The sequence below is a fragment of the Habropoda laboriosa genome, unplaced genomic scaffold (genome assembly GCF_001263275.1).
Source record: "Habropoda laboriosa isolate 0110345459 unplaced genomic scaffold, ASM126327v1 scaffold5, whole genome shotgun sequence".
Classification (NCBI taxonomy): domain Eukaryota; kingdom Metazoa; phylum Arthropoda; class Insecta; order Hymenoptera; family Apidae; genus Habropoda; species Habropoda laboriosa.
Genome location: NW_017100161.1, coordinates 3,705,810 through 3,716,677, shown reverse-complemented (window position 1 = coordinate 3,716,677; position 10,868 = coordinate 3,705,810). Strand labels below are relative to the sequence as shown.

The 10,868-nt window shown below is 44.6% G+C and overlaps 1 protein-coding gene across 1 annotated transcript in view; it reads left to right on the top strand.

Annotated features, from left to right (window-relative positions):
- Nucleotides 1-10,868, top strand: part of LOC108578222 (glutamate receptor ionotropic, kainate 2) — a 168,134-nt gene that overhangs the window by 143,764 nt on the left and 13,502 nt on the right. Inside the window, exons 10-13 of the mRNA XM_017941508.1 lie at nt 2,002-2,106; nt 2,665-2,922; nt 4,148-4,327; nt 5,476-5,613. Coding sequence (XP_017796997.1) covers nt 2,002-2,106; nt 2,665-2,922; nt 4,148-4,327; nt 5,476-5,613 — 681 coding nt within the window. The remainder of the gene's footprint in view (nt 1-2,001; nt 2,107-2,664; nt 2,923-4,147; nt 4,328-5,475; nt 5,614-10,868) is intronic.

Genomic DNA, 10,868 nt, shown 5'->3' with positions numbered 1-10,868 from the left:
GAAAATTGTATACCTGTCTGTCAAATAATTAGAGAGGGTGAGATTGAAATGTGGGAATGATTTATGGTGGAAGAGAAAATGGTTGCAGAGGTTAGAGAATTAGAGAACGAACGAAAAGAAAATTGGGGGTAGAATTTATCAGGAGAATCAAAGAAGATAATAGAATTGCGGTGCACGAAGATAATTCCACTTTGCCACATTTAACACTCACTTACGTTCGATACACAGTTTATTACAGGAGGCTATGAATCACGGTACTTATTCAAGCACAAGTTGATTTACGAAGGCTGTGCTCGTTGAAATTGCTTATTTTCACCGAGAGGGAGAGAAAAGAGGGGGGGGGAAAAAAAATAACAAACACGACAGGAAGGACGGTGGACAATTTTATATGCAAAACAGCGGCCCGATGCTGTCGCAATAAATCCATCTCGACTAGAATTTCATTATGCATGCCGGGGTCTACGAGGAGCATCTAATTTGAAGTTTTCTAACGGTCGACCACGTATCGGATATTCTGATTCATAGAGACCATCCTGCAGATGTTACCTCATGACATCTGAATTGTAAAAAGACGCGGTTATTAAAATTGGAATTTTATATATCCCGCTACTCCGACAACCGTTAGATTATTAATGAAATTTTTCCGTCCACGGCGGGATCACTTCGTCGATCGTTCTGCCGACGGTTTTATGGAAATATTAATATCATGTCGTGAAAATTGCCGTAGAATAATCTGCTCAGCACCTTGGTCCATTCTACAGGATATATACAACCTTCGATTGTTGTACAATATAACAGAAACGTGTTATACAATATTCTACCAAGTTTCACGTTGATCTTTTATGATTTCTATTCGATACTAATTGCATGACTTTGACGATCATACCTAATGCAAAACGACGCATTAGTGAAGACCAGAAGTGACCTATAATCCATATCTCATTTTAAAGACGAGCAATCCAACGAATTTATAGAACGAACGTCAATCTCTGTAAGTAGAATAGGTCCGTATATGGTCAGACATCGAGCAAGTAACCGAAGCGTATAAGATACCCGGCTAAAAGTGTCGAAAATGTGGAATGCAGAAGGTCGACGTTGTACAAGTGAAACTTTCGGATGAAAGAGGAGGAGGGTAGGTGTATTTTGAGTGTCGGAAAGATAAATCAGTCGCCTGGAGGCGCCAAGGTTTCGGATAGCTCGCGGTTAGAACGTGTTTCGCGAGGAATAACAGCAACTGCGGCGCAAACGGTGAATTCCAACGGGCGTGGGTTTATAAATGATGCAGACCAATCTGTCCGTGGTGAAAGGACGCGACGTCTTAACCCAGAAATCGTAGGTGAGGTATCGCGGGCGAAGGAAACGGATCGTTCTCGTGGAAAGACGTCATCGACGGTGACCTGGCTGTTCGGCGTGCTCGCGAGCCACGTCTGCTTATAAAAAATGCATCGGCTATTTTGCAAGGCAAACGTTTGCCAAGCGGAACACTTGGCTGGCGCGCCTTTGTCGATGATTTTCGCCGAACGACAAACAACCTTTCGTGTTTTTACGCCCTTAAGGAGCTACGTACACTCGGATGGGGGTCAGGGAGGCGATCTTTTAAAAAATGTTTTCACGTTTCCTGTCAAATCCGGCGAACGATAAAGTTCCGTAAAATAAACGACGTTTGTTCGTTTGCTTGAAAAATTAATTACTCCTCTTTCGCTTTAGTTGAGAACTGCAATTCATCAGCGGGGATCAAATGTGAGATAAAATTTCGGAGATAATTAAATAACAGTAGTAAAAATATACAGCTCTCTCTCTCGAAAGAGTATCGAGACAAAGTTAAAATGCTTCGCGAAGTATCATTGAAGTATTCTTCCATTTGCTAATTAGAGCTTCAACGTGGACAAATTTTTATTTCGACCAACTTTCAGCTCCCGACTTGTGAAAGATTGTACGCCACGAAGCGTGAACAGTTGCTGTTACGAGTTTCATGCGAGATATCTCTCCTTTTGCCCACAGAGAGCAGACCTGGCCGTCGCGTCTATGACGATCAATTACGCTCGGGAGAGCGTGATAGACTTCACCAAGCCATTCATGAATCTCGGTATCGGAATTCTGTTTAAGGTGAGTCGCTGTTGTCCTTCCCCTACTCCACGATATAATCAACTGTATAATTATGTAATTTCACGACGCGAAGTAGCATTATCCCTCGAGAATCTCGTTCTAGCAAACGCAAACACTTTCGAAAGCCTACTTAACCCTTTCGATACTAACGACTATCGTTTTGAAACGACTATCGTTATTTACATCACATTGCACGGCAAAATTGAACTGCTGTACTCCTTATCCGGCAAAGAGGCGTTCACATCGTAGCTGTCCCATTCAGTCGCAGCGTATTCGCGATAAAACTGTCCGTTCAACGAAGTCACAGTGGCCAAAGACGAAGCCGTATCGAAAGGGTTAAACTTCCTCCTAACTCTACATGGAAGAATTCTGAAAAACCGTAAAAAAAAAAGGCATCGAGAATATTGACGCAGTGTCTAGTGCAGATACGCGAGATTTTCGATGGGGAGACCGAATCCGGCAGCGTCTGAATGTCGCCGGCAAAAAGGCCCCGTCTGACAGGCGGGAGAAGCGGCACGGGATCCGTTTTAATTAAAATCGTAGCGTAACGTAATTTAGGTGCCCTCCAGCCAGCCAACGCGGCTGTTCTCCTTCATGAACCCGCTCGCCGTTGAGATCTGGCTGTACGTGCTGGCCGCGTACATGCTGGTAAGCTTCACCCTCTTCGTTATGGCCCGATTCAGCCCGTACGAGTGGAACAATCCGCATCCGTGCCTCGCGGAGAGCGACATCGTCCAGAACCAGTTTAGCGTCAGCAACAGCTTCTGGTTTATCACTGGCACGTTCCTCAGGCAGGGCAGCGGGCTCAACCCCAAGGTACACTCAACGAGGTGCTCCGCCACTGGACTATTTCTGCCGTTTCGATTGCTTCCTCCTCGCTCCCTCCACTTTCCCACCGAACACACCCGCTACCGATACTTTTTTACTACTTCGACGAGTTCGTCCGAGGGATTCTTAAGGGATTTGTAGGAGATAGAGGCGGCAGAGGTGGAAAGAGGTTCTCTGCGAGGGTGAAGGAAAGTTTAACGGTTGATTCGGAGGGTGATTTCGGGATAGAACGTTCTGTGACACTTTGCTCCTAGTTGGACGCCTGTGAGAATGGTTCTAGAGTGTCCGAGTGTCTCGAGTTTATGAAATTTTCACTTTTCCGGAGAGTTTTGTGAAATGTGCTCGGGAAGCTTAAGGTATCCTAAACGATCTTGAATTTTGGATCACGAACTCTTAGAATCTGCTACTAATGTTTCGAAAGTAGAATGAATTTGATCGATGATCGATTAAATCTAAAACAATAACTGTATCGTTTGCATTCATCTTCCATTCCCTCTGACATTCTTCCCAAATCCACGACTCCATTTCTGGAAGCATGTTTCGATAGACGAGCAAAGCGAGCAAGCGGTTAAAGAGAAATCAGAAGCTGTCACGTCTGGAGGCACCGATTGTCGTCACGGTGGATTCCACGGAGAATTCGAAACAGTCCGGGCGAGACGGTGTCGCGTATTACGCTCCAGATTCGCCGGGATCGTAACCCAAATCGCGCCGAGTCGCGCCCCAATTTCACCCGGTGACTGGAGAAACGAATCTGACGGAACGTGAGAGAATGAGAGTAAGGGAGAAGGGTTGAAACGAAAGGATAAAAGGAGCTGGTCCAGCGGTTAAACTCTGCCGCGTGTTCAGCTTCGTTCCATTGTGGCTCTCCTGACGGCTCGGAGAATAAGAAAAGGGGATCCGTGATTTCAGCCAGATAAAGAATCGCCTTGCGGCCTATTCACGACTGGCAGAGCAGCAGGACTATCAGTTCGCCGGAAAAAAAATACTGAATAAACGACGCGAAAGAACAGAAAAAAAAAAAAAGAGAAAGACAAGGAGAAGACAAGGTTTCTCTTCGCGGGGGATTGCGAAACGACGAGAAATTTAGTCAACGAATGGGGAGAGGTTCTTTCTGTTTTTGTAGGCTGAAGAAGGGAGGATTTATTCACGGGCTGAAAACTAGGGAACAGTGATTCGGGGACCAGTAATCCGGAAATACGTGTAATTGCTTCAGGTTTCCGGGCGAATGCCGTCGAGGCTGTTCTCGTTCATGAATCCCCTCGCCGTGGAGATTTGGTTATCCATGCTGGGTGCTTACATGATGGTCTCCGTAACGATTTGGATAGTGGCGAGGTTCTCGCCTTACGAATGGGTCGAACCGACACCCTGTCCGAGCTGCAAATGTCCGCTGCAGGTAGGCTCTCGTCGAGTGGTGCGGGGAGACCGATTGAATTTCTCGTCGTTGTCAGACGAAGTAACGCGGAAGAGTCGTGAAATATTGGATCTGTGCAAAATTGGTGTGGAATCGAGGCCTCTGCGTCCATCACCGAAAGCAAAACGGCGAGAAATACCGAGGGCGTTTTGGTAAAGGGCGTAGAATTCTGGCTCGCCGGCCGGAGATTGTCGGTTCTCGATTCCTGGATCCCCTCATTTTTCGTGCTTCGTTAATTCTCGTTAATTCCAGCAACGTACGGAGGTGAAAATATGTAAAATTCGCTTTGTGGAATTAATTGCAACATCGTCGAAATTTCTGGTTGCGCAGAAACTTTACAGAGAGAGACTTGTAATATCGTTAAAGCGGCTCGGAACCGCCACGAATAGTTCTGACGTATTCGCAACATTGTTGCGCGATCGAAAAGCTCTAGGAAACTCTGCAGGACGTTTTCTACGGTATCGAGGTACTTAACGTTATCCAGCGATTCTCAGGAAGGATTCTACGAAGCTTTCAGATATCGCATCGAATTTGAGAATCGCTCAGATTTCCTGCATGCTTATGCAACTGTATCTCGCTGGGAATAATTTGAACAACTTTCAACAAAGTCGAATATCATTGCAGAATCTAAAATTTCTTTGGACACTCTCCAGAATGATCAGTAATATTCCTGACGCGCTATAAATCATTCTGAGACGCCAGGATACAATTTCGTTATACCCTCAACATTGCTACAATGTTCGAAAAAACTCTCGGACGACACAGGGACGTTGCGCGCCTTTATTGCGACACTCGTAATTTCCTCGAAGCACTCAGAAGTACTTCCATGACCACAACAACATTGTTACATCTGTGGCAATTGCTTAGCGGACGTTTAGTACCGTCGCCTACGACGTTATTGCTACTCCGGAGATCCTCGAGCGAACCAATTGCGTAACATTGTTGCAAACTTGTCAAAGGAACACTCGAAAGCACTCCCTCTCTCTTTCTCTGTCAAGTTTCTCGATGAATTCCGTCGCGGTGTTCACGACTCTTCAGCCGCACGACTAAATGCTGGCCGTTTCTACGGGCAGCCTGTGTAATTGTCCTTGAAATTTCGCACCACTTGGCGGGGGTCACGGTGGCATCAGGGTGGTCACGTGAGCGCGTTGGATCCTGACAGCGACGACATACCTCTGCCACGAACGGTCAACGAGTTCACCCTGGCCAACAGCTTCTGGTTTACGGTCGGCACGCTTATGCAACAGGGAAGCGACCTCAACCCCAAGGTAAAACATGTCACAGGAAAAAACAGAGTCGGCAATGTTTCCACTGTAGAGATGTAACAACTGCTCGTACACAAAATACGATATCCTCACAGTACCGAGAAAAGAGAAAGAAAAAGAAAAAAACATACCAAGCTCGTTGGATACATTAATCATCGTTCCCTGAATAGAACACGACCAGAACATCATCGACCGAGAAATCACATTTTTTTCTCCTTTTTTGTGTTTTCTTCACGAATCTCCGGTCTCTCCATTACCGCACGAATAATTGAAAGAACAATCTCACCAGGTACAAACCGCGACGAATCGTGGAAAATTCACCGGTTGTCGAACACGTCGTTTCTTTTTCTTCTCTATAAATCAAGACCGAACGAAATAGGTAGCGATGATCGATAATGTGACTCGCTCGGATTAACAATCGAGCCGCGTTGCACGTGTGAATTCGAGCTTCGCTGCGAGTATGTAGAACGTCTCAACTAGAGTAGAGCTCTGTCGTGGCCTGCAAGTGAGCGAGGGTAGAAAAGCTGTAGGACAGTTTCATCCTGGCCCGGTTAAGCGAAATAGTTTACTACGTCCCTCTGGGTACACTTAATAATTCAAGATTAATAATAAGCACTCGTGGCCGTGATTTAAAGTCGAATAAAAGGACGACAGCGGGGGACGGGCGGGACTAAACAGCCGGGCAACAACGATATCGCAGGGCTGTAAAGTAACTTGTACCTCGTAACGACATTATCCGGCGTAAGGGCAGGCCGTTTAAAACGAGCTCGTGGAATTTCGTGGTGTTGTCATAAAGACCCCGTACGTGTGCAGGTGAACACTTACACACACATACGAGTGTAAGTATACAGAGCTTAACTGCGTGCTTAGGACCGGCCCACGGACCAGCCACGAAAAGCCTGGTTCGTTTTATTCACCAAACAATTACGCGAACAACGCTGTTTCTCCTTCCACTTATTTCATCTTTTTCTTTCTCCTTCGCTCTTTTTTCTCCTCCTTTTTCCCTGTCTCGTTCCAACCCCGCCTCCTCTTCGCCAACGTGTTCTCGTTGCTTTCTTTCCGCGTTTTCACCAGGAACGAATTTTCGTCCATGGTTTTAATCACGAGCGAAGGGTGCTCGACGCGTACCACCGGAAGTCGACTCTGTTCTCTGGCTGCGTATACCAGATACCTCGCGGAGGAGGGTCGAGGATGGTCGATGGAACTTTATCAGCCACGGTATCTCACGGGAAATGAAAAATGGAACGGTCTAGCGAGGGTCGCGTAGTGGTTTCACCGGTTCCAACCATTTTGTGGCGCCGTCGTTGATTGGTAGGTCTACGTCTGATTCTCCCTTTTTTTTTCGTTTTTTTTTTTGTATTTTTGCCTCGAGGAGGAAGTTGCGTTTCTCGTTCGCTCGCTGAGCGGGAAATTTGATTTCTATTCAAACGGAACTGCCCACGTGAACGCTTTTACAGTTATTTCCTAATTTTATTTTCGTATTTTGACGCATCGACAACCGAAGAATGTGAAAGTTTGTGAGAAATCGTACATCGAGAGAGTCGATCGTATACGGAGTCTAGAAACAGGTCGACAACGTGTCGAGAAATATTTGACAAATAACGATACGTTCCGGGGATTTGGAAAAACCTTCGGCCACTTGATATTCCATTATTTCTCCGGAAGTAAGCGGTTTCATTGTCGTGGTTGCTTCAAGGGAGTGCAGGGGACGATCCATCAAACGCGAGGCCGTAAAACACGGCGGTATCCAACGAGCTTGCCTGTTTAACAAACGAGAAACGGCGTATAAAACCGAGGAAACGTTTCAAGCACCATATGGGTACACCGTGCCACTCTAAAACTCTAGAGATGACGGGTATCAGAGAACAGATACGTTCTGGTTTAGATGTTCTACGGGTAGAACTGAAGGATCTTCGTCGAGTATCCTTCCAGCGTTGATTTTCGAGAAAAGAGAAACCAAGAAAAGCTAAAAAACATGTAAATTAAACGACGAAAGAACAAATTTCATTCGTGGTAGGAATATTTCATCGAGTTATCGAACAAGATCTTGTATAAGACGAAGGATCTAGTTTTCTTCACGATCGTGTAGCACGAGAATTTAAAGTAGACAATTGACGTCACTCTCGAGTTTAGTTGCGCCGACGAAACACGACGGAAATCTCGATAGAAATAGAAAACGCAGAGAGATCGCATGTCACCCCTGCATGCACATAGCAGCCAAGCACCTCACATTTCGTTAGCCTCATTTGTGTCTATGTCGAAACTCATCGATAGCTTTCGCTTCTTCCTTCTTGTAGCTTGATTCGAGAGAAAAATGTCCTTAGAACCTTTTGTCGCGCGTGTTCCTACATTTTTTCACGCGTTACATCGCGGGCTTAGGGTGGAAACGGAGTCTTCTTTCACCGGTGAAAGTTCTCCAACGATACTCAACTTTTCCCGCTCGACGAGTGAAAAGTCTCTCAGAATGGGGTATTTCTCGCGTGTACGGAAGTATTTTTCAATTTTTTTTTCTCTCTACCTCCCTCTCTCTCTCTCTCTCTCTCTCTTTCTCTCTCTTCTCGCGCATATAGGAAATTCTTCGAGTACGTGTATAGATTTTTATAGGGCAGCAGGACGCATAAACAGAGCGATAAACATTCGTACGGGGGCGGGTGCGATCGATAATACCGAGAACAACACATCCTCTTCTCGCGTGGTGCTTTATAGTCGTCGCGAAATGGACGACTTAGGGACTATGTACGACGATTTTACGCGTTACCGCCGCCGCCCCCTCCTCGAACGATAAAAATAAACCTGGACGCTGATGGAACTACGCGTAATCACTGTTTACGAAGTTACTTTCAGCGAGAAGGTAAAATGGTTTATATCACGTAAGTTGGCGAATTTTGTAGCACGGATTACACGATTTACGGCGCCTCGTAGAGATCGTGTGTCGAAAAGTGTGATCCAAGTAGATTTAAGCGAATCACCAGTTTAAATTGCACGAGATCATTTCACTTTTACGATTATTATGCATCTGATTAACCCTTACGTCAATAACCAGAATTGTCGTCTACTTTGTCGCCCAATTTTAGTAGCTTTCTGATAAGAAAATTCGAATCTTGAGGCAAACACGGATAGGAAATGTGCGAAATAACAACGATCTGGCCGGATCTTCAAATCTTTCACCTGGAAGATGAAACATTTTAAGCGAGAATTATGCAAAACGGTACCCGCGGTACCCGGTTATTGACATAAGGGTTACAGTAACTTTACACAGACGAAAATATTCAAGGATAAAAATGTGACTGATTACGAGAATCAGTCCATTACAACGAAACACTCGAGGAAGACAAAATCAATGTGCTCGGTAACTACCTCGTCCACAAATCGACCGTTTAAACTCTCCCTGAATTGAACATCCCGTCTAACTACGGGTACACGATGTTGGATAGAGGTGAAGATACTTTCTAACAATTGAGGAACACCTGTACGACATATGGTGCTAGCCGGCTCTGGTGGCATGTATGTACATGCGGGGTTGTCGTTGCGAACTTCGCGCGCGCGAAATCTGCTTGCTTTTAAGAACCTACTCCGACAATTTTCTCTAATACACACGCTCGACACGTTTCGAAACACTTTCGAGAAAGTGTGTTTGTACGTTAAGTGCTGTTTGCAAACGAATACACGCATGATCGCTTTGCCTCTCTCTCTCTCTTCACCTAAGAGACGTGTACCAACGGGGAGAAAAAAGAAAGAACGCGAGATGGAAGTTCCGCGTGAATTCCTAGCTGGAAACTTATCGTTTGAGAGATTTTCCAAGTCGTATCGCCGGTGGAACACGCGGAAACCGGTGGAATGGAGCAACGTAATCCTCGAGTTCGCGAGGATATTTGCCTCGACACCGCCGGCGATATGAATAAATATCAGCAGCCGGGCAATTTCTTTTTCGGGACCAGTCATTTCTACACCATTTTTCGCCGCGTTAACGTTCTCGACGATGTTCAAAGAGACTGTCACGCCTGTTTCTATAGCGGAGACTGTTCTTTTCAAGTGAAACTGATCGAGGCTGTTTTCAACTTGTTGGAAAAGGAACGAGGAATGTAATTTTCTTCTTTTTTTTTTTTTGATAGATTTAGAGGTTCGTTGTAATTGGAGAGAAATTTCTGAAGGGTTGGCGAGAAGTGTCTCGAGAGGTCGATGATCGGTTGGAAGATTGGCTAATGGATCGAAATATGCCATTAGGATGTTCACGGGCCGCAAATGAGACTGCATATTGCATTCTTCGAGCGGAGACGCGGGGCTCTTAAATTGTCGCCCGGCCTCGATGCTCCACTGACGTGGTTTCAATTGATCGTCGAGGCTCTTCATGGGCTTCCGCCTAGGAGATGCGCGATCGAAGCAACGTTTTGCGGGAAAGCTGATTACCCGACGAGTACGAGCACTATCTACGTGAACCGTGAGCCTCCTCGTCGTATTGCATCGTCGTGGAATGCTTAATTAACCACTGATTCTGCAATTCTTCAAACGCTTCGATATTGCGAAAATTGCAGAAAAATTTTCATGATCTTTACAATTCTGAAATTTGTGGATAATTAACCTCTGAATCTCTAATTCTTCAAATGCTTCAATACTGTGAAAATTGCAAAGAAATTTCCACGATCGTCATAAATTTCAAAATTTGTGGATAATTAACCTCTGAATCTCTAATTCTTCAAATGCTACTGTGAAAATTGCAAAGAAATTTCCACGATCGTCATAAATTTCAAAATTTGTGAATAATTAACCTCTGAATCTCTAATTCTTCAAATGCTTCAATACTGTGAAAATTGCAAAGAAATTTCCACGATCGTCATAAATTTCAAAATTTGTGAATAATTAACCTCTGAATCTCTAATTCTTCAAATGCTTCAATACTGTGAAAATTGCAAAGAAATTTCCACGATCGTCATAAATTTCAAAATTTGTGAATAATTAACCTCTGAATCTCTAATTCTTCAAATGCTTCAATACTGTGAAAATTGCAAAGAAATTTCCACGATCGTCATAAATTTCAAAATTTGTGAATAATTAACCTCTGAAGAACCTCCAATTCCAGAAACGCTTCAACATTGCTATGATAAATCTTAAAATTTATGGATAATAGTAAAAGTTCATAAATCTCAAGAAATTCCTCGTTTCGAAATGAGAAATAGAACACGTCTCAATTCGCGACAACCTGTTGTTTCGATGATCTACACCGTCCTTAGTCAAGAAGAATTACGGTTTCCAATGGAACG